General features: G+C 41.1%; 1 protein-coding gene across 1 annotated transcript in view; it reads left to right on the top strand.

Moving 5' to 3' along the window:
- AGPAT5 (1-acylglycerol-3-phosphate O-acyltransferase 5) overlaps positions 1-24,825 on the top strand; it is a 128,528-nt gene extending 103,703 nt beyond the window's left edge. Inside the window, exons 7-8 of the mRNA XM_034766359.1 lie at positions 19,823-19,946; positions 22,220-24,825. Of these exons, the coding sequence (XP_034622250.1) occupies positions 19,823-19,946; positions 22,220-22,445 (350 nt within the window). The 3' untranslated portion in view covers positions 22,446-24,825. The remainder of the gene's footprint in view (positions 1-19,822; positions 19,947-22,219) is intronic.
- Positions 24,826-27,561: the final 2,736 nt, after the last annotated feature.

Here is a 27,561-nt window from a genome sequence, read left to right as displayed (position 1 = left end):
GGTGGGAGGGAGGGGACGTGATGGCCCGAGACTGACCCAGCAGTGGCTTGTGTGGCTGGCCCAGGGGCTGCCCGAGGTCCTCAGGTGAGCCCCTGGGCCAGCCGCTCCAGCTGCTGCAGAAGTCACGGAGGTCCCGGAAAGTCACGGAATCTGTGATCTCCGTGACAAATTCGCAGCCTTAGTCATAAGAGAGAGAGTAAAGTGGGCACTACTTACTCTATGGTTAAAATACAGTGCCTCTCCAGACAAGCAAGATGTTGGCAGTGTAAATGACTAAAGCAACAGAACCTAAGAACAACTGTACTAGATCAGTCCAATGGTCCATCTAGCCCAGGGGTGGGCAAACTTTTTGGCCGAAATAGTATGGAGGGCCGGTTAGGGGAGACTGTGCCTCCCCAAACAGCCAGATGTGGCCCAGCCCCCCCCCCCGACACCCCCTCCGCCCCCCAGGACATCTGCCTCATCCAAACCCCCCGTTCCCTGATGGCCCCCCCCTACTCCAGCCACCCTTATGTCCTCTGATGGCCCCTGGAACCTCTGCCCCGACTGTCCCCCGCTGTCCCATCCAACCCCCCCTCTTTCCTGACTGCCCCCTCGGACCCTTGCCCCCATTCAACCCCCCCTATTCCCCACTCTCTGACCGCCCCGACCCCTATCCACACCCCCGCCCCTGACCACTCCCCCAAACTCCCTTGCCCTCTATCCAACCCCCCCGTCCCCTTACTGCGCTGCCTGGAGCACCGGTGGCTGGCAGCACTACAGCTGTGCCTCCCAGAGCACCAGGACAGACAGCCGTGCCACCCGGCTGGAGCCAGCCATGCCACCACGCCACACAGAGACTGGGTCAGGCAGCAGCTCTGCAGCTGCACTGCCCGGCAAGAGCTCACAGCCCCGCCGCCCAGAGCATTGCACCAGCGGCGCAGTGAGCTGAAGCTGCAGGGGAGGGGGAACAGCAGGGGAAGGGCCGGGGTCTAGCCTCCCCGGCCGGGAGCTCAAGGGCCAGGCAGGAGGGTCCCACAGACCGGATGTGGCCCCCCGGCCTGTAGTTTGCCCACCTCTGATCTAGCCCAGTATCGTGTCTCTGACAATGGCCAGTGATAGATGCTTCAGAGGGAATTACAGACCATTTGACAGAATTTACAGTCAATTCTGAAAAAAAAAACGAGGAGTCCTTGTGGCACGTTAGAGAGTAACAAATTTATTTGGTTATAAGCTTTCGTGGGCTAAAACCCACTTCATCAGATGCATGGAGCGAAAAATACAGTAAGCAGTATATATATACAGCACATGAAAAGATGGGAGTTGCCTTACAAAGTGGCGGGTCAATGCTAATGAGGCAATTCAATTAAGGGGGAAGTGGCCTATTCTCAACAGTTGACAAGAAGGGGTGAATATCAAGAGACGTAAAATTACTTTTGTAATGCTAACGAGCCAATGCAATCAAGGTGGATGTTGGCCATTTCCAACAGTTGACAAGAAGGTGTGAATATCAGCAGAGGGAAAATTACTTTTTATAATCAATTCTGAGTCATCCTCTGTCATCCAGTCTCCGCTTCCGGCAGTTGGAAATTTAGGGACACCTGGAGCATGGGTTTGCGTCCCTAATAGCCGTTGATGTACCTATCATCCGTTAACTTATCTAATTGTATTTTTAACCCAGTTATACTTTTGGCCTTCACAACATCCCATGGCAACAAGTTCCACAGGTTGACTATGCATTCTATGGAGAAGTACAGTAACTCCTCACTTAAAGTTGTGCTGGTTAACGTTGTTTCGTTGTTACGTTGCTGATCAATTAGAGAACATGCTCGTTTAAAGTTGCGCAATGCTCCCTTATAACATTGTTTGGCAGCCTCTTGCTTTGTTCACTGCTTGCAGGAAGAGCAGCCCGTTGCAGCTAGCTGGTGGGGGCTTGGAACCAGGGAGGGCCGGCAGCCCCCCTATCAGCTCCCTGCTCCCCTAAGTTCCCTGTGAGGCAGCCGCAGGCTATCAATTGCTGGCAGTTCAGCTGTCCCTCCCCCCACTGCTGTGTGCTGCTCCTGCCCTCTGTCTTGGAGCTGCTCCCAGGAGTCTCCTGCTTGCTGTGCAGAGGGGGCAGGGAAGAGAGGTGCTAATGCAGGGTGTTTCCCTCCCCCACTCCTGCCCCCCCCCCCTGCCTCTGTACCTTATCTCTACGGGAGGGGCGGGGGACATGACAGGGATCACAGGACGGAGGGAGCTTGCTAGCAGCAGCTGCTGTCTCAACTTGCTAATCTACTTTAAAAGGCAATGTACTTAGAGTGCAGTCAGGGTACTTAAAGGGGCAACTCTCTCACATACACAATGTGTCTCTCTGTCTCTCTCTGCCATGCTGTCTCCCCTACCACCATTTGTGCCGCCTTGTAGAGTGTGAGGCTACATTAAAAACAATGTGTTAACCCTTGAGGGCTCAGCCGAGTGCTAGTTCATCATTTAGCAGTAAGGCATTCCCTGGGAAATATACCACCCTCTGACTTCACCACCTCAACCAAGCTTCACAATCATCATTGCTGTGTACAGTATTCAATTGTTTGTTTCAAACTTATACTGTTTGTGTGTGTGTGTGTGTGTATATATTATAGTCTTTTGTCTGTCGGAAAAAAATTTCCCTGGAACCTAACCCCCCCCCCCCCCCCATTTACATTAATTCTTATGGGGAAATTGGATTCGCTTAACATTGTTTCGCTTAAAGTAGCATTTTTCAGGAACACAACTACAACGTTAAGTGAGGAGTTACTGTATTTCTTTTTATTTGTATTAAACTTGCTGCCTATTAATTCCATCAGGTGACCCCCCCCAGTTCTTTGCACTTTTCAACATAGACTTTCATTTGCTCTTTTGCACTCAGTCACCCAGTTTAAATAAGAGTCCTTTGTAATTCTTCACTGTCAGCTTTGGACTTAACTATCTTGAATAATTTTGTAGCATCTGCAAATTTTTCCACCTCACTGTTCACCCACTTTTCCAAATCATTTGTGAACATGTTGAACAGCACAGGTTCCAGTACAGATCCTTGGTGAACCCTGCGATTTACCTCTTTTCACTGTGAAAACTGACCATTTATTCCTACCCTTTGTTTCCTATCTATTAACCAGTTACGGATCCAGGAGAGGACCTTCCCTCTTATCCCATGACAGCTTAGTTTACTTAAGAACTGTTGATGTGGGACCTTGTTGATGGTTTTCTGAAATCCAAGTACACTATAGCCACTGAATCACCTTGTCCCCATGCTTTTTGACTCCCTCAGAGAATTCTAATGGATTGGTGAGGCATGATTTTCCTTTACAAAAGCTGTGTTGACTCTTCCCCAACCTATCATTTTCATCTATGTGTCTAATAATTCTGTTCTTTACTTTCAACTAATTTGCTTGGTACTGAATTTAGGCTTACCAGCCTGTAATTGCCAGGATTGCCTCTAGAGCTTTTTTTAAAAATCAAAATTGTATTAGCTACTGTCCAGTCAGCTGTTTCAGAGGCTGACTTAAGTGATAGGTTACATACCACAATAAGTAGTTTTGCAATTTCATCTTTGAGTTCCTTCAGAATTCTTGGGTGAATACCATCTGGTCCTGGTGACTTATTATTGTTTAATTTATCAATCTGTTCCAAAAACTTATCTATTGACATCTCAATCTGGGACACTTCCTCCGATTTGTTACCTAAAAAGATGGCTCAGGTATGGAATCTCCCTCACATCTTCTGCAGTGAAAACTGATGCATTCATTTAGCTTATCTGCAGCAGCTTTTTCTTCTTAGAGTGCTCTGAGAGCATCTTGACTGTCTACTGTAGGGGTTCCCAAACTTGGTTCGCGGCTTGTACAAGGTAAGCCCTTGGCGGGTCACAAGATCCTTTGTTTACCTGAGTGTCCGCAGGTCTGGCCACTCGCAGCTCCCAGTGGCCACAGTTCGCCGTTCTCAGCCAATGGGAGCTGCAGGAAGCAGCACGGGCTGGGCCACCACTTCCCACAGCTCCCATTGGCTGGGAATAGCAAACCACAGCCACTGGGAGCTGCGAGCGGCCGTACCTGTGGACGCTCAGGTAAACAAAGCGTATTGCGACCCACCAGGGGCTTACCCTGAACAAGCCGCAAACCAAGTTTGGGAACCCCTGGTTTACTGGCACCACTGATTGTTTGACAGACTTCCTGCTTCAGATGTACTTAAAAAAAAAAAAAAAAATGCTGTTAGTTTTTATGTCTTTTGTTAATAGCCCTTCAAATTCTTTTTTGGCCTGTTTTATACTTTTACACTTGACTTGCCAGATTTTGTTCCTTTCTATTTTCCTCACTACGATTTGACTTCCAATTTTTAAAGTATGGCTTTTTGCCTCTTATCACCTCTTTTACTCTCTTGTTTAGCCATGGTAGGATTTTTTGGTCCTCTTACTATTTTTTGTTTTATTTGGGAAATACATTTAATTTGAGTCTCTATTATAGTGTTTTTAAATAGTTTCTATGCAGCTTACAGGCATTTTGCTCTTGTGACTGGTCCTTTTAATTTCCATTTAACTAGCTTCCTCATTTTGTATAGTTTCCCTTTTTGAAATTAAATGTTATTGTGATAGGTTTCTTTGGTGTTCCCCACTCCCAAAGGATGTTACATTTAATTACATTATGGTCGCTATTGCCAAGTGGTTCAACTATTGTCATCTCTTGGACCCCATCCTGTGCACCACTTAAGACTAAATCAAGAATTGCCTCTCCCCTTGAGGGTCCCAGGACTAGCTGCTCCAAGAAGCAGTCAGATGGTGTCTAGAAATGTTATCTGTGCATCCTGTCCTGAGGTGAGGGGTACCCAGTATGGGGATAGTTGAAAGCCCCTATTACTGGGTTTTCTTTTTTGTAGCCTCGCTAATCTCCCTGAGCATTTCACAGTCAATGCCCTCATACTGGTCAGGTGGTCAATAGTATATTCTTACTGCTATATTCTTATTTTTCAGGCATGGAATTTCTATCCATAGGGGTTCTATGGTACTTTTGATTCATTTAAGATTTGTACTATATTTGACTATGCTTTCTTTAACATACAGTGTCACTCCCAGCTACTCTGTCATTCCTGTGTATTTTGTACTCTGTTATTAGTGTTCCCATTGTTCTGCCAGGTTTCTGTGATGACTATTATATCAGTATCCTCATTTAATACCATGCACTCAAGTTCACCCATCTTAGTATTTAGACTTCTAGCATTTGTATACAAGCACTTATAAAATTTGTCTATATTTAGTTATCTGCCTTCGTGTGATGTAATGGAATGGGACTCTTTTTCATTTGAGTATTTTGCTTCAGTTCCTACTTGTAGTTTATCAACTACTGTCCTCTTCTGTTTACTAGGATATAGAGTATCTCCTTTAATAAATCCTTCCCTAAGAGATGTCTCTGTCTGAACCATGTGCTCCTCCACCCCTATCAGCTTTCCCTCAGACCTTCGTTTAAAAATTGTGCCAAGAATACCTGTCCTCTATTCCTCACCCCAGTCTCAGCAATGTGTTTTTGGTGCATGCTCCAAGCATGCTTGTTCGTAACTCCCCACCCAGAGAGGCAGGGCGTCCCCAGATCTTGGTACACACACATGGGAGTAGACTTCCCCAGAAGGGCAGTTATCAAAGAGCACTTCAGAGGGAAGGACGATGAGAAGAACGGCTCAGCCCATCCCCCTCTCCCCGAAAGGTAAGTCCTCTCCAGTACCTGGCTCACATGAAGGGGGACATAAATGGTTAGGCCCCACCCCCCCAGATCCTGGCACACACACAGGAGCACAGGGAATGGGGTTCAGACACCCCCAGAGAGGCAAGGTCCTCATATCTCAGCAGGGAGAGGGGCTGTGACCCTCCTAGATGGTCCTGGCACGCACACAAAGGTAGTGAGTGGGGCTCAGACCCACCCAGATCCTGCCCCACACTCAGAAGGCGAGAATGTAGGTGTGAGGCAGCCCTGGCCCTATTCTCCTCCCTTCCCCGTGTCCCTCACCTCTTCCACCCACCTCCTGTTGAGGTAGGCACAACCCCCCTGACTCCTGTTGCTCCCATTCTCCCATCCATAAAATGCCCCTCCCCTTCCAGCAAGCATTTGCATGTCTAATTTTTTTTTTTTTGCTAAAATACTTTGATTACACCCACATACACCCCATCAGAGACAGATTTTTAGCAGTATGCCTTCTGCTTGAGGTGGTACTCAAACTGACGCTCATTGGATGTGCCAGTTTCAGGAGTAGTGCTTATCTTGAGCCATCCAGCTGATGTGAAACTTTCAGCACTAAATCCCGTTGGCTCCTCTGTCTGTGTATGCTCAGTGTAATCTGTTTGGTGCAACGCCAAACATTGCAAAGGTTGAAGTGCCTAATTAAATAACTAAACTCTTTGGCTAATAATATTTTAAAGGCTAATGGATGGCATGCACTCTATTGGAGTCGCTCACAAGCACTTGAGACCCTCGTGTGATTATGTCAGCCCTGGTTTGATCTTTATCTGCACAAAAATTTGCTGCCAGAACATGTTAGTTTTAAGAAAAGCTGTTTGATTCCAGGGCTATGTCTTGAGAACTCCTTGTTTAAATAGCCCCAAATTTGGATCACTGAGCAAACCCCATGCCCCCACAAGGCACACAAAATTTAAAGGCAATCTGAGTAACCACGCAGATTTTAGAGTACTTAGAAGAGGCGAGCTTTAAACAGAAAGCTGGTTTTAATCTTAACTATAGCAGAGTTGGTGCAGGGCTCCTTACCTCTGTCGTACTGCATCACATCCAACCCCAATCACTGACTGAAAGTTCTTTCTATTTTGTTGGTTATTCATTGCCTCTTGTGACATGAGTGAGTGGTCTCAATCAAGTTTCTTGGGGACATCACATCACTGCCTGGAGCCGTCAGTGCAAACAAGTGGTGGTTACACAAAACTATCTTCTCCCACACCTCTAAAGTTGGTATCTCCTAGTAAGGGATGAGAAAGTTTGGTGGACCAGTGTGGGGAAGCTTGCACTGCTAGTTACCTGTTTATTTTTAATAATCTCTATTAGACTCCAGTGTTGTCACTGGTACTTCAGTGAACACTAAATTCATATTTGCATCTTTATATACTCTGCCTGGGGTTTTTAACACAAGCAGATGGTATTTATCTGGGGATTCTAGATTAAATAAAGTGTGAAGTAGTAGCGTCTGACAATGATAAACACTGAATAAAAATAGCAAGTGACATAAAGATAGACTCTGTGTTAAAGGAGCCAAAGGAAATCCTGAGAATTACTGACAGCCCTATCGCAGTTCCAGACAACATGGTCTGAAAGGTTTTGTTTTGTTTTATAGTTACTGCAGCATTTGATCAATATAACCTGAAAGGATTAAACCAGTTTGACATCCTTGAAGGAAAATGATGCCTTTCTTATTCCTTAAATTTTTGGTACAATCTAATAAAATGGTAGATAAGTAACCCAGTGAGAATAATTTCCAGGATTTTTCAAAAGCATTTAGATTAAAACCTTCAGAAGATGATTAATGAAGATTGAATTGCTATGGGTTAATAGTCAATATCTTGTGAATTAAGAGATGGCTAAGAGATAGGAAATAGTCATATTGAGGAGGTAATAGTGGGTTAGCCGGAGTGCAGCGGCAATAAAAAGAAATCAGAGATATAGAAAATAATCCTCATCAGGAGCACTGTCCAAATTTTATTTCACCTTTTATGTCTTAAGCTCCAAAGAAAGGTAATCGAGATAGCTAGAGATACGATGTAAGAATCTGAAACTAGATGATTAACCTGTTAAAGAGAAGAGTGAGAGGGGCTTGAATAGCTAATTGGAATGATGATGTTCACAGTGAGAAATGATCAAGCCACATCACTTCAACCTGTCCCTTAATATAAAAGAGCAAAGGGACACAGCAAAAATCAAAGAACAATGAATTTAGAGCAGGGGAAGTAAAGAAGACACTACCATTCTTGATGCTGTGTATTGTCGGCATGTGGAATTCAGTGCTGCAGAAAGTAATTGACCTGAGTATGTGGCTGGCTTTTAAATATGACTAGATAACTAGATGCCATGAACAACCCATGAATATGTACAAGCTACAATAAAAATAATGCTCATATTTCCTGGTGTAAACTTTCCACTTGAAAGATGCAGGAGGAATTTTCATTTAAGAAACTTTTAGCTTGAATGTCAGTTTTGCTATATTTTACCATATCACATGACTTTTTAAAAAAAACAAAAACCACAGTTTTACCCTGAGAGAGGTATTGGAGAATATTTTTTTTAAATTAACAGAGCTTTAACCTGGGGTAGGTAAAAAGATAATATTAAAGCTTAAGTGGTAATATGCTGTGTTTATTCTATATAGGAATAGAGACATAATGGTAGAACCATATGTTAAAGATTAATTCCAGCAACCTGATGGTTAATGAAAATGGTGGTATCCTTGTATGTATGTCATTGATGTAAATGGAACTATTAACATGCATACATTTAGGTACATGCATTAAGTTTTTGCCAGTCAGGATCGTAACAAAAGTAATGTGTTGTGGTAATATTCATATGCTAAGTCTTTCAGCAGTTTAACAATGAATAATGTGCTTCTCTTTGGTCATATGAAAATAATCTAATAAAATACTTTCCCAATAATATCAGTTTCTGGAGTGTGCATATACCCTGTGGTAGTCTTTTCTATAGAAAATCCATTCAGATTAATGGAAAAAATCAGGCTTTTCTGGGCATGTCTGATGTCTGTCACAGTTTATGGAGCTAGCTGCTGCACCTTTGACTCCTTACTGGTCTCTGAGTGCACACACTTCACCTCCCCCGCTCCCTCCCCCCAGGTGTGAAGCCTCATACCTTTACCTGTCTTGGGTGGAATTTAGCAATTACACCTCTACCCCGATATAACGCGACCCGATATAACACGAATTCGGATATAACGCTGTAAAGCAGTGCTCCGGGGGCGGGGCTGCGCGCTCCAGCAGATCAAAGCAAGTTCGATATAATGCAGATTCACCTATAACGCGGTAAGATATTTTGGCTCCCGAGGGCAGCGTTATATCGGGGTAGAGGTGTATCACACTCTTAGATTAGGACCTGGGCTAAGGTACCCTGTGCATCAACCATTATTATGCTGCAGGTCTGACTGAGTTTGGACACTTGTGGTTTTTCCCTTTGGTAGTCTGTGGCCAGTGGTATACAAAACAACCTTCTGAAATATGTTTTGTTTTGCAGTAGGAGCCACACAAAAGGATTTTGAAGCAATAGTCTACACCGCATCTGTTTTACCCAAAGGCTCATAATCCTCTGATGATAATCTAGGCAGGCCTGACTTCTTTAGGCACCCCAACAGGATCCTGTGTGTGGCTGGTTCCCCTGAATAACAACTGCCCCTGTCTTCAGGGAGTGTCTCTTTTCAACCTTGCCAGAGTTCTGTGTTCCTGGGCCTTTTCCAGAGCTGATCAGAATCAGTTTTGTAGGTTTGCTGGAGGAGAGGTAGAAACATCAAGCTAACAGTTCTGGCATTGTCCATGAATGATGTTTGTTAAGAGGTGGCAATCTTGAGCTATTCTTTTCCTTCCAGCCTGTTTTTTCCAAACAGCCTTCTATTGAGCTAACCCAGTATATTCACACAGTAAGTATCCCAGTAATGTGCCCAACATACAGTATTCATATGTTATTACAGAGCAGCTTCAAATCTCTCACAATGTGTCTCTACACTAGAGGAGAGTATTTACTGTATATTTTCAGTCTATCTGACAGAATGGAAGGGGTTTATTCAGTGAACAAGGCCCTGTAAATACTACTGTTCTCTGTCAAATATTGTCTTGTTTCAGCTAAACAGTTTGCATTAGCCCTTTCAACTGTCTGATCTCCTGTGCTAATAGTGTACCACTTACCTTTTTAGAATAGCAAAATCTAATTATTTGACAGCCTCCATCTCTAGAGCTACATGTCTTGGGAACCTCGATCTACATGTAATTTCCTGAAGAGATCCTGTAATTTAGAAGTTTCTAATTACCTGTTTTCTTTGGCCTTAAGAGATTAACAATTTCATGATGGATTTATCTTTAATCAAGTAATTGTTCCCTGGATTGTCAGACAGAATGTCCCCTTCCCCACAATGCTATTTCCCTGTACAAGGTTGCTGCCTTTCAGCAGCCAACATTGCAATGGAATGTCGCCATTTTTCATTAGAACCAGCCGTGAAAGGGTTTTCTGTCAACTGGATTCAAGATGGTTACAGATGTCAATCTGAGAGATACTCTGGCACTCATAATTGATGTTTGATTTACTTATTGGTTGCTAATTTTGGATATAAAACAGTAAAAAGCAGTGAGATAATATGTCTTACTCTACAAATCAAATCCGTTAATAATGGTTTGAGTCTAAAGGTTCAGTCTAGACTAATGATTGTATGAACCGCAAAGTAAAAAACATTATAAAATAACTAACGGATGACACTTGCAGTTTGGACAAGAGCTTTATTAACATGAGTTGTCGCCATAACAGGCAGGGCTTATATACCACAACTTTCAATATTCTATTGCTAAAAGGTTACATTTTGAATTTTATTTCTATTAATAAAATCTGCTTCGTCAGATTTCAACCTCCTGTGATGTCATGTTCAGTGTGTTCCAAACATTGCCAAGGTCCTTCAAGGTTAAAGGGGAAATCCGGATCTGATATTGATATATATTGTAGTATATAGGTAGGAACTGGTTATTGTGTTTTAAATAGTTTGGGAGCTCTCTAGTAGCCCTCTATCTTCAATTGCAGAAGCCATTAGAACCCTCAGAGCAGCGGTGAACATAGGTACCTAGGTCTTTTGGTTTTACATAGTTAATAAACACGGTTATGTGGAATGCCAATTTTGCCAGTGTGGTTTCCCATATTCTTAATGTTGTACTGAAAGCAAGGATGCAACAATTGGCATTGAGGATGTGATGATCCTCATCCAGGTATACAGGTTAACTGGAGCACATGAAACACCTTTGTTGTGCCAATGCTGAAAAAGAATGGGGCTCTCCTTATCTGTGAGCATTTCAAGGTTACCATTAACCCAGTATTCTTTACCTAGAATAGAGAATATGTTTGCCTCAATAACTGGTGGTATGCTGTTCTCCAAGATCAATCTAGCCCGAGCCCATCTAAAATTGGGGATTGAAGACAGTGAGAAGAAGTACCTCACAATTAACACACAAAAGGTCTTATTTCAATATAACAGGGTAGTGTTTGGAATAGTCAGCACCCACTTTTTAGTAGCAAGACCCGTATCAGGAATTAGGGTGTTCCGAGTACTCAGTGTTGTTTGGATGATTAACTGGTCACAGGATCTAGTGATGTACACCACTTTGAGAACCTCCCAAAGGTACTTGCAAGGCTGGCTGAGTATGGTCTTGAAGCAACTAAGAGAAAATGTGAATTTTTCAAAGATTCGGTAGCATGTAGTGGCCACATCATTGACAAAGATGGTTTCTGTAAATTCCAAGAAAAAGTTGAAACTATCCTTAAGACACCTGTAATGCAATATGTGTCAATCACACTCCTTTCTGAGGATGATCAGTTATTAGCATAGGTTCCTACCTCATGCAGCAACAGTCTTACACCTCCTGAATGAATTGTGACCCAACGGACAGAAATAGCTTTGGTCCCTACAGTGTAACAGGGCTTTTGATGAAGCCAAGAAGCTCATATAATTTGAAATGGTTCCTACTCACTTAAAGGCATATTTTCTATTAATTTAGTTTGTGACACTTCCTTGTATGGAATAGGATCAGTAATTTCATGTGTAATGGAAGATCATACTGAAAAAGCCTATTGTCTTTGCTTCTAGATCTCTTACCTCAGCAAAATGTAACAATGCTCAAATTGATAGAGAAGCGCTGAGTTTAGTCTAGGGAGTTAAAAAGTTTCACTAGTATCTCTATAGGAAACAATATACTTTTTGTTACAGATCATCAACTGCTATTTTCAGTTTTTAGAAAAGGAGTACAGGCAATCACTGCAGCACAGTGACAAGAAATGGGCAACATTCTTGGGTGCTCACTGTTCCAATATTAAGTTCAATGGTACCAGCCAACATGGTAATGCAGATTGTTTATCACACCTGCCATTAGAAGTGGCAGGAAAGGATAATGAAGTGGAGGCACAGAGAGTAAATATGTTCTATATGGCACAAATTGAGCCCTTGCCAGTAACAAATGCCATGATACAATGTGAAATTCAAAATGATCCAGTGCTGGCTAAAGTTCATGACATTACAGTGAGTGGATGGACTCAGGCACACAAATAACTGTGTCCAGTTTTCTTAGCTTGAAAAGATTGCATATTATGTGACACTAGAGTGGTTATTCCTATTTAGCCAAAGTCTCTCAAACTACAAGAATTACCCAAAGGACTTTTGAGAATTGCAAAAGTGAATGTCCTGGCCAGGAGTTTTGTGTGCTAACCTGGGATTGATAGACAAATAGTGAAAATGGCAAAACAGTGTCAGGGTTGTCAGCAAACTCAGTACATGCTCCATTGCATCCTTTGGAGTGTCCAACAACCTTGTGGCAACAAGTCCTTACAGATTGTTTGAACCATTTATGGGACATATGTGTTTGGTTGCAATAGATGCTCATTTTAAATGGCCTGGAGTATTCTGTATGAATTGAGCTAGTTCAGTGGAAGTGTTAAAATTTTTGTTTTCAAGGACAGGAATTCCTGAACAGACTGTAAGTTTCAATGGAACTCAGTTCACATACAAAGAGTTCCAGTTGTTTGTCTGAAGAAATGGTATCAAACATGTTGACGTTGCATTGCATATGTTTTATGGAAATATGCTTATGAGTGTGAATATGATGTAACTGGAATATGCTTTCTGCAAAAGGTCTCTTGTAAGGTATCATAACAAAGGTTATAACCTACTGAATATATTCCTCCTATTTGTATGTATGTATCATTCTTGTATCTGAAGCTAGAAAAATGAAGTATAACTCTGAGATCCTATTGTAAATATGCAAAGTGTGGGCCATTGATAGTGGTTTAGAATCTTGATGGCTCCCATTGACTAGGACAATTGATTGTAAATGTGGGTAATGAAGAATGAGGTCTCTCAGAACATGTGACCATGTCACATGATACTGGAATCCATCTTAAATCTGGTACTTTTCCATTTAGAAGGAGGGGTGAGGACCCAGAGAGACAAAAGATTCCCACCTTGTGCCAAAGCTATAAAAGGGAGTGGAACAGAACAAAGGGGACTGCAGTCATGAGAAAAACATCTTAGGTGGAAAACAGAGGCTGTTGGAACTAACAAGGACTGTACTGGCGGAAAGGACTGGGCCCAGATTAAGAAGAAGTCTAGTCTGTGAAAGAAGCTTATTGGAACCCAGTATAAGCTTTATACAGAGTAAAACGGATTTATATGGGGTTTTATCCCATTGGGAACTGGGTGTCCGGTATTAGAGATAGGTGACCTGCTGAGCAGTTTTTGGTTAACGTCTTCAGCTTTGGGGGCATGGACCAGACCTGGGTCTGTGTTACAGCAGGCTAGAGTGTCTGTCTCAGCAAGGCAGGTTCTGAAGTCCTAAGCTGGCAAGGAAAACGGGCTCAAAGGTAATTCCAACACATCAGGTGACAGTCCCAAGGGGGTCTCTGTGACTGAACCTGTCACATATGTCACATTATATTTTTACAGTCCTGCCACAAAGGGATCAGTCGAAAGATTTATTCAGATACTCAAGCAAGTGATTCATGCTACAATCCTGGATGAAGGTAGCTTGCAAACAGGTTTGTAGATTTTCCATTGGCCTATAGGAATTCAGTACATGCTACTACAAATCAGGGACCAACAATGTTTATGGGTCATAATTTAAAATCTCACCTAGACTTGTTAAAACCTGATCTACAGAAGGACATTTGAAAGAAACAGTGTGATCCAATGGCCACAAATAGTCCCACTGCACACCTTCATGGAGGAGGAAAAAATCTTAGCAATTTCCAAGAATTCATGGAAGCCTAGTGTGATTACATCACAGACAAGTCCCCTGTCTTATTGGGTAGAAGTAGCACCAAATATGTAATGGAAAAGACACATAAACCAGTTTTTGAGCACAAATTCAACAGGATATTCTACACCTGTGATGCCTATTGAAAATACTGAGCCTTCAGTACAGCTATAGACAGTGACTTGTGATAGTGCCAGTGAGCCTTGTGTCCCTGTTTCTTCTACAAACGACCCTAACACTTCAGAGCAGGAAGATGCTGTTGATACAGCTATACCAGAAAGTGCAGGCACTTTCAGAAACTGTTGCTATGCCTATGAGACATTATTTAGAAAGAAGTCTTTAACCACCCCTCAAACTTAATTTGTAGCTTATGTATTAGTACTTTATAAAGTAATACATTTATAATATTTTGTATGTCCTTTCATGCAAAGGGGGAAAGACTATATAGTGTATAGAAATTGGGTAATATTTCTTTAAATAGTTTGGGTGACCCACTACAGGTCTCCCAGTCTTCTATTGCAGAAGCCACCAGAACCCAGTCACAGCAGCAGTGTACATAGGTAGTTAGGTTGTGTATATTTGTACATAGTCAATAAACACAGTTATTTGGAATCCATCTGTGACGGTATGAGTCCACAAAAAACTAATTTCTGGGGAGAGAAGAGTTTGAGGCTTTTCATATACATCATTCAGTTGAAGTTTTATATTTATATAAACAGTGTTTTTGTGTTTCGGGGAGTGTTTGGTTTTTGCTTTGCAGTTCATCTTTTATGGACTCGTCTTTGCCTTCCTCGATACAGAAGACTGAAAATGTTAATCTATTTTGAAAATATGGTATTAATATATAAAAAGTGGTGGAATTTTACTGGAGGCCTAGCTAGTGAAATACCATTGACTAGATATTTGTTTAAGACTGAAATACATTTGGGATCTGATTGTCCCTTGGAGACTATCAGTGACGTTTTTAAGAATCCAAATAATACATTATAACTCTGTGAGCTATGTTACCATGAATTCTTTCTTGTATACTGGGCTTGGAATTTCACTGTGTACTAATGAATTTAACATTCTTGCCCTTAAAACATAGTAAATTGCCATATTTTCCTTCCTCTTGCTTTGATTGGTCATTAGTATCATTATAAAAGTTTTGTACTTTTAGATCTTAAGTTGCTGCTAAATCATTTTGTAAGACTGAAAGCTTTTATTAGCAAGTTATCTCCCATATGAGAGTCAGTACATTTTGGTCCCATGTGAATTATTAATGTTCATTTAACACATATTATACTTGGTTCTTGATTTATGATCATAACTAAAGGTGTCCCTAATCAAAAGTTTGATACAGTGCATGATTATCAATTATGTTGTGTCTTTTGCAGAAAAGTTCAGACTTGTTTGTTCCTCCTGTTTATTGTAACAAATTCTGGTGCTATCCGAGATTTGCAAAGCCTGTCAAATGTTGGTTTTTAGGGCCAACAGCCCTAAAGTTGAATTTAATTTGTGCATAATAAATTGCTACAATAAGGTTTCTTAGCTTAATTACAAAAGCCTTTTGGGAGTTAAACTGATGTGAAATTAAGGGTCATGGGACTACCACAAATTTCTGGAGGTTATAGTGATAAAATCCATCTGTTTCTTCTCAAAAGCGACAGCTCAATAAATTGTTCTTATCCATTGGTGTACTTAAGTAGTTGCAGTGACATTGAATGTCTAAAAAATAAAAAAATGGATTAGTCACATTAAAGCCTAATGAATAGCATAATAAAAACAGCTCAAGTAGCTGGCATGATTGTTTGCATTTGAGCATTTTGTATAGATGTCCTGGAGGGCAGTTTAAAAATGGTCCTGGGGCTGAGAGCAAGGGGATTAGGGTGGGGAGGAAAAGGATCTTTTAACACTTGTAGCGACAGATAAGAAAGTAGCACAGCAGCCTTGGATGCAGGCCAATCTGGCCATCCAGTTGCAAGGATGAGTTTGATGCAGATATGAGTGAAGGAATTAGGTTCACATAGTGAGGAAACCTTGATGAGTAGGAAGGTTTAGGACACATGCATTGGCACTTGCTGGGGAGAGGCAGCATCAGTGCTCAGATATATGGAATTTCTTTGCCAGGAAAGAACAGTTTCTTTTTAGGTTTGATTAAAAAATCACATTGTTTTTGAGCAGCAAATCATGAGGAATCAAATCCTCCTTTGTTTAGCTATATGGCTAAAACTACAGAAACTTTGAAACATATTTTTCTGTTTGCTTCTATTGATCTACATATGTTCTATTCCCTTTTGTTATCAGTACAGTAATGGGGTAATATAGTCCTTTGCTATTTTACAATGACATTGGGAGCTAATCAATATTCTTCTACAGAGTTTGATAATAGTTGTAAAAATGCCATATGGCTGTTATCAATGGTTTTGAAATGCTTTTTTAGACTGGTTGGGGTTTTGTTTATGTTTTTACTTAATTGTTTATAAATAAATGTCAGGGAAGAGCTATTTGTTCCTTTATAGAATAAAATCATAAAATAAAACTTGAAATGATAAATGTACACTGTAAAAGTTCCACCATACTCCAGAACAATATTTTTAATATATTTTAAAGGTAAATGGATACATTTGTATATAGCGGCGGTTCTCAAACGTTAGCAACCCAAGAACCCCCATTTTGAAGTAAAATTTTTCGGGGACCCACCAGCCCCCCTGCTCAGGCCACATCCCCGCCCCAGCTCTTCCCACCACCTCACTGAATCCCTCCTCCCTCCATCACTCACTCTCCCCCACCCTCACTCACTTTCACCAGAATGGGGTAGAGGATTGGAGTGCAGCAGGAGGTGCGGGGTGCAAGCTCTGGGAGGGAATTGGGTGTGGGCTCTGGGAGAGAGTTTGGGTGTGGGCTCTGGGAGGGAGTTTGGGTATGGGATCCTGTGCAGGCTCAGGGCTGGGGCAGGGGGTTGGGGTACAGCAGGGGGTTCAGGGTGTGGGCTCCAGCCGGGTGGCGCTTACCTCAGGCAGCTCTGGAAAGTGACCGGCACATATCTCTGGCAGCGGCTCCCAGGCGGAGGGGACCAGGGAGTCTCTGCGCCACGCCCCCGCCCACAGGTACCACCCCCGCAGCTCCCATTGGCTGCAGTTCCTGGCCAATGGGAGCTGTGGAGTCGGTGCTTGGGGAGGAGGCAGCGTGCAGAGACCCCCGGTGCCTCCCCATCCCCAGAGGCCATAGGAACGTGCCGGCCGCTTCCGGGAGCAGCACGGAGCCAGGGCAGGTAGGAAGCCTGCCTTGGCCCCGCTGCGCTGCCAGATGTTTAGTACCTAAAATCTCCCGGTTTGGCTTCAGTAGCCCCCCAGGGGATGGGGAGGCGTTGATCAGCGGGGACCGCAGACCCCCTGGAGTACCCTCGGGGACCCCTAGGAGTCTGGGGACCTGAGTTTGAGAAATTCTGGTATATATGGTAAAATGCTGCATAAAATCAAGTTGAAAAAAGACTTGATATGACCATTTGTTTTGATACGACCATTCCAACCATTTGTTTCCTATAATCCATTTTTGCATATTTTAGAAAGTTCCATGTTAAGGCTTCTCTCCCTTGCCCAGAGGATGAGTTGTTCCCTAATGAAAGTTAGTTATTAGCATTTATTAAGACACAGATAAAGCCCCTTTGGTTTTAAAATATGAATTGTGTACTCTTAGGCATCCCCATTCCATTAGTTTCAGGATTAGAATCTAAGATATGGATCTCTCATTTGTTTTGTTAAAGTATTTCAAAATCTTAAATGTGTGAAAATTGAAATACTTAGAAACTGTTTTCCTCTAAAGAGACAGTCTGTGCCTCCTTCTAAAAATTTTGTCCTGTATCTCATATTCCCATATCAAGATGGCATGTGTGGTTTCATTGTCCACCCTCCCCATCCTCACATTTAAAAAAAAAATGTCAGGGGATACTAAGATCTGGCAAGTATAGTTTTTGCAGCATGGTACCACATAATAGATACTGGTGTGGTTGTGCAAGAATAAGGATGGGTTTCAGCTGTGACAGGCTATGATGTGGTGCATATGCCTCTGACTCTTTGCTCAAGTTTTAACTATACCTCAACATACCCCATATCTTGCATGGCTACACTGTTCACAAAGTAAAATTACAGCCACTTCTTATATGCACCGTGGCCATCTGTTTTCCATCTGTTGTCTGTCTATAATATATAAAGGCATTTTTGTACCCTTTTCAAGTTTAACATTGTCCAAATGTTGAGGTACTGCCACCTTCCCCAAAATGCAGTATCGGGATGAAAAGGTGTGTTAAGGGTTTCTGTTGGTGGGACACCATGGTTACTACCTTTTAAACTTACATTTTCATCATTATTCATGAACACAAAGTGATATCAACAAAAAATCCAATACAGGATGTAAGAGCCGTTAGTATCTAACAATTTAAACACTTTAGTTGAGGTAATAGCTTCCACTAGGCTGTTCAGAAAATTTAGAGTTCTATTCATAATTGGCTTTGTATTTGCGTAGTGAACTGCTCTAAGCATAAATATGAGGTGAAAAAAAAAGATGAGAAGCAACAATCAAGTAATATAATACTCTCTATAAAAACAGAAAAGTAAAGAGGTGTCAGAGGATCTGTCTCCTAAGCAGCGGGGGTGAAATAACTCCAGGTGACTATATTTTAAAACAAGTTTACCGCCATTGAGATGATATTGATTATCAGACAAAAACATAAGTATACCCTGTTCTCTATCAAGAACACAGAGAAGCCAAGATTCACCGCCTACAATTAACATCACCTACAACTTGACTCGGGTGATGCCAGTATAAAAGAGTCCTTTATATATCTCAGACAGCCACATTAACTAAAGGGAAAAAATACCCAAGTCCTGTGTAGTTCACTTTCCTTTAACAAACTATGATTACTGTGTTCTGACATTAGGGTGTAACTTATTGATTTAGGATGCATAACAAGCCACTCAGGCTATTGCCCCAGAATCTTATTGAAGTATTTTCATTCAGTGTACATTAAGTAAATGAAATACCTGATCTGGGAGTAAAAGATACTATCAATCCTACACAGTCCATTCCAACTAAGAATAGGTTGGAATTTTCACTCGCTTTACGCTGTTCTATCAGGAATGACTTGATATTGAAATCAGTAGCATTATACAATGTAAAAGTATGTAATCCCAATCAAACCCAGTGACTATTGGCAATTAACAGAAGACAGAAGAAGTGCATGTTTTGAGGACTGCATTTGATTTTTAGTTATTACACACTTAAATTATCGGTTATTTTGATTCTAACCCACATCCTCTTGGAGATGTCCAGGGAAGTTACAGTATAGTAGTTTGAATTTTGTTATACAATATTTCAAGCTAGGAGCTTTTTTTTTTTTTTATTTAACTTTTGATTTTAAAAGGGACAAGAAATGGGTATTAGATCTTAAACAGTTTAAACCAAAATCTAAAAATCATAGGCTGGATAATTTTATGACCAATAACATGTAATAAAATATGCTGAAACAGAGGTAATCAAATCACGCAATACAGAACATCAACTGATTACTATTCGGATTTGGAAGGAACTTTCTCCATGTTGTACAATTGGGTTGATGGATTGTTGGAGGGTTTTCCACACTGGATAAGATAATGGATAAAATTTTCAGAAGCACCTGGGTCACTTAGAAGCCTAAATTCCCCCAGTGACTTAGGTGCTTTTGAAAATGGTACTTAGGTTCCAAAGTCACTTAGACATTTTGAACATTTTGCTCTATATCTATCTTTATTATTTTGTATTTATTTGGAGAATGTTTTTTCTACCATGTAAAAAGTACTTACAAGACTTGGTTGTGGTTTTTTTGTTTGTTAGAGTTTCTGTGTAAGGAATGCCCAAAAGTTCATATTTACCTTGATCGGATCGAACTGAAAGATATTCCAGAAGAACAGATGTATATGAGAAGATGGCTTCATGAACGCTTTGAAATAAAGGATAAGTGAGTAGCGATAGTCATGTCACAGCTGAGACTTAAGATTTGATATGCTTCAAAGTAACTTATTTTTAGTATTAACACAATGAACAGTCTTAGACCTCCTAAACATTTCCATGGACCAGCTCACCCACTTTGCTAAGAACCCAATGGTAGGGGTCTGCTGGGGGACCCAGTTTCCCCCAAATTGTTCCATCGATGGGGGTAGATGGTGTTTCCCACATTGGTATGTCCTATGGAGGCGCGTACACACAGTGGATCCACATGAGAGTCTGGCATACTTACAGAGGTCTGTGCCTCCACATCAGCTCAGATTCCCCTCCAGTTCTCTCTTGTTCCCATGCAGCATAGTTCAGCAGGAACTGGCCTGACAGAGTTTCCTCAGTTGGCAGCTGCTCTTAGATATAAATAGGTGATAACTAATTCATCTAGTGAGTTCCTAACCTTCTGTATACCGGCATACATCCTATAAGCGAAAGGCTGCCACTTGTGACTCAATGGGTTCTGTAGGGATATATACCATTTCAAACTCACAAGGCTATAATTGTCCCTGGTGTAACTTTACTGAGGTCAATGAAAGATGAATTTGATCTTTGAGCCCATGTGGAAGGCAACTATAGATCTAGGCATATATATATGGCCCTCATCACCATAGTATCTGAGCATCTCACAATGATTAATAAATTTTCTCTTCACCACACTCCTGTGAGGTAGGAAAGGACTGTTATCCCTATTGTGCAGATACAGAACTGAGTCACAGGCAGAAGAAGTGACTTCTGCAGGGTTACACAGGAAGTGTGTGGAGCCAGGAACTGAATGGAGGTCTCTGGCCCAGTTCAGTGCCCTGTTCACTAGATCATCCTTCCTACCTAATGACAGGTTTCAGAGTAGCAGCCATGTTAGTCTGTATCTGCAAAAAGAACAAGAGTACTTGTGGCACCTTAGAGACTAACAAATTTATTAGAGCATAAGCTTTCGTGGGCTACAGCCCACTTCTTCGGATGCATCCGAAGAAGTGGGCTGTAGCCCACGAAAGCTTATGCTCTAATAAATTTGTTAGTCTCTAAGGTGCCACAAGTACTCCTGTTCTTTTTGCAGATACAGACTAACATGGCTGCTACTCTGAAACCTGTCATTAGGTAGGAAGGATGATCTAGTGAACAGGGCACTGAACTGGGCCAGAGACCTCCATTCAGTTCCTGGCTCCACACACTTCCTGTGTAACCCTGCAGAAGTCACTTCTTCTGCCTGTGACTCAGTTCTGTATCTGCACAATAGGGATAACAGTCCTTTCCTACCTCACAGGAGTGTGGTGAAGAGAAAATTTATTAATCATTGTGAGATGCTCAGATACTATGGTGATGAGGGCCATATATATATGCCTAGATCTATAGTTGCCTTCCACATNGGAGGTGCCCGGCTGGGGGCGCAGGGTCCGGAGGCATAGGGGCTGCCCAAAGCCCAAGCGCTACCGGCTTCACGGTTTGCTGGGCAGCCTCCAGACCCTGCGCCCCCGGCTGGGCGCTTCCCCTCCCGGGCTCCAGCTGCGCTGGGGAAGCGCCGGCTGGGGGCGCAGGGTCTGGGTGCTGCCCGGGAAACCGTGAAGCCGGTAGCACTGGGGCAGCCCTTTCCCCCTGGCTGGGAGTGGGAGAGAAGAGGGGGCGGAGTTAGGGTGGGGAAGGGGCGGAGTTGGGGCGGGGCTAGGGGTGGGGAAATGGGCGGGGCCAGGGCCTGTGGAGGGTCCTCTTTTTTTATTTATGAGATATGGTAACCCTAGCCACTGTAGACATTTTGACTTCAACATGTAAGAATAAAATGTTCGTGTTTATTTCCAAAATCCTTTGAGTCTCCTGAGACTTCATTATCTTCCCTGTTTTGTTACTTGCAGACACCTTTCCTTTTGTTCAGAGTTGCTTTTGTTATGAATTATTGACAATAAAATATTATTTTATTTAATATTATTTTACAGGATTGGGGACTTGTTTTGCTAGGTGCTGAGTAAATATAAATGTAGGCACAGTAATATACATTGAAAAGAATTGTATGACTGCAAAAATCATTTGTGTTGTTTTAAGGGATTAAGTTTGAGAACCCAGGTACAGAGCATAAGTTTGTTTGATTGTCAATATACCTATAGCATGTTGTCTGTTGTTACAAAACTGTTGCTATTCGCACTGCTAAATAAGTATTTGATAGGTAATAGAGGATAAGATATAAAATTATTAGATGAAAGAAAACTGCGTTAAACATGAACTAACACATGAATTTGTCTCTCACAGGTTACTAATAGAGTTTTATGATGCAAAGGATTCTAAAAGAAGAAACAAGTTCCCAGGGAAATGTGTTCATTCCAAACTAAGTCTCAAGAAAACTTTACCATCCTTGCTGTTTCTAGGTGGCCTGACTGCTAGTATGCTTCTGACAGAATCTGGAAGGAAACTTTATGTAAAAACATGGATATATGGGACTTTAATTGGCTACCTTTGGGTTAGTGTTAAAGCATAAATAGATGCTAGTCTCCAATGAGAGAAATGTGCTCTCTTGTCTTGCACATTGCACCAAACTTTTTCCTGAATTTATAAAGAAATGTAAATAAAGCCTTATTGATTGAACATTGGATAAATTGGAATTTCTGACTTACACCTCTGTGTGGTTGGTCTGGGGAAAATATACTTAGTTTTACAAATTTGCTACTGATTTTGCTGTAAAAATGACAGATAAACTGAGTTTTATTACACATTGCTTTCCCCATGAATGAACATCCATCTGTATCTGCTGAAGATTAGTAGAAGTATGTCTTTATAGATACATAACTTAAGTGGACCAGTGAATGTATTTACTAACATTAATTTAGGGGATATATATATTCTTCTACTACTATTATTCATGTTTAGTTTTTGTTACTTTTCAATTCATTGCAGCAACTCAGTTATATCTATCCTAGCTGCATTACAGCTAACAGCAAAGCTAATGTTCTTCAGTATCTTGCTTTTCAGTTTTATCTAAATATGTTCCTCAGAAGCTGATCAAGTAAATTCATAAATCATGAAATGTTATGCAAGGCAGAGAAAAAGTTCCTAAGAACAGTTGTTCATCGGGAAGAAGTTTTGTTTATCTAGTGCATGGTCTTTTGATTGCATTGCATTATTACCTGATTTAATTATTTTACATATGCAAAACATTTAATTATAATTAATATTATTGAACCAGCTTATTTTGTGCACCCTATGTTTGTGCAGAAGAGAATATGTGCAGTATAATGAAATGTTAAGTTTAATTGTGGCCTAACCAGATTGTAGCCTACCTTATGTCTAAATCGGCAATAGTTTGTTGAAGATTCAGCTCAGCTAATAGAACTGTAGAGTGTATGTGCCATAAACAGTATGAACATTCAGAAGTTTCCTGTTACCTCATCATTATCTCGAAGCAAATTGATGTAATCTGTATAATACATAGTAATACTATTACTTCAGCAGAAGTGTAGATTATGGTAACAAGGAACTTTCAGATGTTCCTACTAAACTTAAAGCATGTGCCTTTGTCTGCTAATCTATGATTTAGCCTGATATTCATTGTCAAGAAATCATTTAGTGTTATATTACATTAGACTTTCACTGCGTCCTAGTTGATGTACACGTCAGATGAATTGAAGATTTTGGTGTTGATACATATGGTTTGCACAGTAGAATAATTGTTAAAGAAATGCATATCTGACTAGTATGTCACCTGCTTGCAAATATATATTTTAAAAACCTGTTGTCAGCAGGCCTGTGGTTCCCGTGGCTATTGTGCCTGAGTGTTACGTGGGGAAATTCCATTTCCTCTTTTCCAGGGAATAGGCTATCTGCACTAGGGTCCAGCTAGAGAAGAGGATCCTGTATTATCTTCTTCCACTAGGAAATCAGACTCCCAGCATCAAAACACAAGACCTAGAGTACGCTTTTATCTCACTTCTCCAAGCTTTAAATGTGCATCTCTTATTAGCTTTAATGGCATTTACATTGCATAAACTCCTTATGCATTAAAATAATAACATACATCTTGAAATTATCATTGTTCTCAAATTCCATCATAGTCAGAATAATTGAACCAAGTGCTTGCTTTTAATACATATTTTTTTAAAAAATTTATAGAAGAATATTTACAAGACCACCTTAAAAATGATGCAGTACAATTTTCAGTTTGCAATTCTGTATCCTTCCATAATGGATTTTGTCACTGGACATATTTATATCATTCATTTATGCAGGAGGTGTTGATGAACCATCTTAAAACAATGACAGGGAACAATGTTTAGAATAGCATTGTTGTGAGGTTCTGAAACCATGGAAAAATAAGCCATTTTATGTAACAGGCAAACGTGCTTCCCATGTGCATCATACAGCTTGTGCTCTTCTCAACAGAATGGCCAATGGATACAATCAGAACACAGTGTTCTCCTGTTAATCTGACTTTGACGTATGAAATGTAAATTTACAATGAATCCTTACTGTGTCATGATTTTGTGTAACAGTCCAAAAGTTAAGAACAACACTTAACTGTACAACAAAAATAAATGCAAACTGCTTAACTCACTTGTAGCAGAATTACTGTTGTTTTGGAGGTCCTAATGACTACAATTTTGGATCTCTCATGTTAAACTATCTAGAATATAATTGAGTCAGTGAAACAAAGCAACTGGCCTGTTTATTTTGAATGTCATTCTCCTGGCTATTCTTACACAATTTTTTTTCTCGCAATTAGTTTATACATTTTTGAAAATTGTTATGTATTTGATCATGTATTGGGTGTTCAGAGCAGTGTATGCTATTTCTTAATATGCACTGATGTCAACTTGAAATATTTCTTTATTAAAAAGAAAAGAGCCAGATGCTCATTCAACTTTTTTGCTGTTCCTATTCTTGTTTGAAGTATTTTTTAAGCTTTTATATTTGTAACTGTTTACAGCTGAATTATTATTCTTTACAAAAACAGTCAACATGCATGATTCTAACACTCTTCAGTAAAAAGGTTTGTGTGAAGAAAAGTCAAATAAAAATGCCCTTGTCTTTCTTTTCTGTGCTGCTAAAAAGTTTCAGAAACTTGGAATGTTTTATAAATGCCCATGTTCAGTACAGTACTAAGGAAATGGTTAGACCATGATAGTAGCTTCGGAAGTGAGAATGCCTGCAAGATTGCGTATATAGTATTATTAATCATGTTTATTACGGCAGTGCCTAAGTACCAATGAAGAGTGGAGTGCTGTACAGAGTAGTTGACAATCCCTGCCCCCCGAAGACCTTGCAGTCTAAATAGGCCAGGCAGACAGAGAGTGGGGGGCGAGGAGGAATAACATGCAAAGCAGTGTGATGGCACAAGCCATCACTTCAATGCCATGACTTTTTTGGGAGGGGAGGGGACTTAGGAGGGGATAAGCTAAAGGGAAAGGAAGATGAGTGAGCACGACAGGGCAGGAGAAGGGGGGGCAGTTGTGGAGTGAAGCTGAGATGAGGAGATGCAGGTTTGGAGCAAACAGCCAATTAGCACAGAGCAGAGGAAGTCCAGTCAAAACTGTAGTTGCTTCTGTTACTGCTCCTCCAGAGGAGTCTCTGGCTGGCTCCACTGTGGAATTCTTTTTCACGAAGGCCACGGTGGGGGTGGGGGAGTGGAGAAGGGAGGCACCATCTGTGTCCTTGTGCCCCCAGAGTTGGGGAGGAGCCTTCCTTGCAACATTCTTCAGCTTTGTGTAGCTCAAAAGATATGACTGCTCTCTATAAATGGATCAGAGGGATAAATAGCAGGGAGGGAGAGGAGTTATTTAAGCACCAATGTGGACACAGGAACAAATGGATATACACTGCCCATCAACAAGTTTAGGCTTGAAATTAGACAAATGTTTCTAACCATCAGAGAAGTGAACTTCTGGAACAGCCTTCTAAGGAGAGCAGTGGGGGGGGAAACCTAATTGGCTTCCAGACTGAGCTGGATATATTTGTGAAGGGGGTGGTTTGATGAGGCTGCCTACAATGACTTGTATCCAATCTGCAATTGCTAATAGCAAATATCTCCCATGCGCTGGTAAGGTCACTAGATGGGGAGGGCTCTGAGTTACAATGAAGAATTCTTTCCCGGGAGTCTGGCTGATGAGTCTTGTGAAAATTGTCAGGGTCCAACTGACCACCATATTTGGAATCAGGAAGGAATTTTCTCCCAGGTCAGATGGGCAGAGACCCTGGGTTTTTTCCCCCTTCCTCTGCAGCATTGGGCATGGATAACTTGCAGTTTTAAGTTAGAGTAAATGGTGAATTCTCTGTAACTTGACATCTTTAAATCATGATTTGAAGACTTCAGTAACTCAGCCAGAGGTTAGAGGTCTATTACAGGAGTGGGAGGTGAAGTTCTGTGTCCTGCAATGTGCAGATCCGACTAGATGATCATGATTGTCCCTTTTGGTCTTAGTCCATGAAAGCTTGTCTCTCACAAACAGAAGTTTGTCCAATAAAAGATATTACCTCACCCACCTTGTGTCTTAGTTTGGCATGTTCAGTACTGCTAGATTTTGTGAATGGTCCTATATTTTAGGTGTCTGTGTACCAACAGTAAGAACAGAAGTGGAGGTTTTGTGGGGCATGTTTATTTGGTGAGAAATAAATAATGGAAGGTATTTAATTTTATTTTTTTTTCCCCTCACACAGAGAAGGAATTCCCTAGTCTGGGGACTGTAGGATTAACTATGCCCACAAAGGCCATAGAAACAGATAATAGGCTACAGATCTTATCACCTCCCAGCCTTATAAGCCTGGGAACTGCAGCACAGCCTTTGCCTGCTATGGCTGGGCTGCAGTGAACAGATCTATTCCAAGTATAGGAATTTAAGTGGAAGTGGTGGCGGTTTTTGTGAGCTCACCCTTGCCAGTATTTTTTCTTCTTTTGTTCTTCTGGCCTGTCTCACTGATGTGGAGTCCTGTGGTTCCAGTGAGAAGGAGCTTGGAATGTTTTACAACAACTTGCTGAACATGAAATAAACAAGAATATTATAGTTATGTTTGCACAAGTCTGGTCCATGATGCAATTCAAGCAACAAAATATATAGAGAATCGAGTGAGTGAAAACCAGTGAAAAATACCAGTGCATTTCATTAATTTAAAATATCTACTGTAACTTATGGTAATTGATTTCCCTATTTTGTAGTTCATGTAACCTTGTCTTCTGAGAAATGGTTTGGCTTCTTATACTTTCTATTTTATGAGCTGTGTCCCTGTTCTGAAGGGGTCATGACCCATAGAACAGCAAAATCCAATCCATTACTATGTGTGGAAATTAAATATTTACACCAGGTCTATATTAAACATACATTCCACTAGAAATGAGGGTGTGGGGGGAATAATATCAAAGGAACATACTATTGATTTTGAATGTGCACAATGATAAGTAAATATTGAAATTGGAACCATCCCTTCTAAATGGTCACTTGTATCTGGTTCATGTTTATACAGTGAAAACTTATCCTTATTAGTTATTCTTGTACAAACTGAATATTTCTAGGCTGCTCTTTAATTTTTTTATCTTGTATAAAATTAAGTCTCCAGTAGAAACAACTCTGCTTTTTGTTAGCTTCTCAATGTAAGAACTACAAATGCGA

This window comes from Trachemys scripta, chromosome 3 (assembly GCF_013100865.1).
Source record: "Trachemys scripta elegans isolate TJP31775 chromosome 3, CAS_Tse_1.0, whole genome shotgun sequence".
Lineage (NCBI taxonomy): Eukaryota > Metazoa > Chordata > Testudines > Emydidae > Trachemys > Trachemys scripta.
The sequence above is the reverse complement of the archived record's forward strand: the minus strand, read 5'-3'. Positions and strand labels throughout refer to the sequence as shown.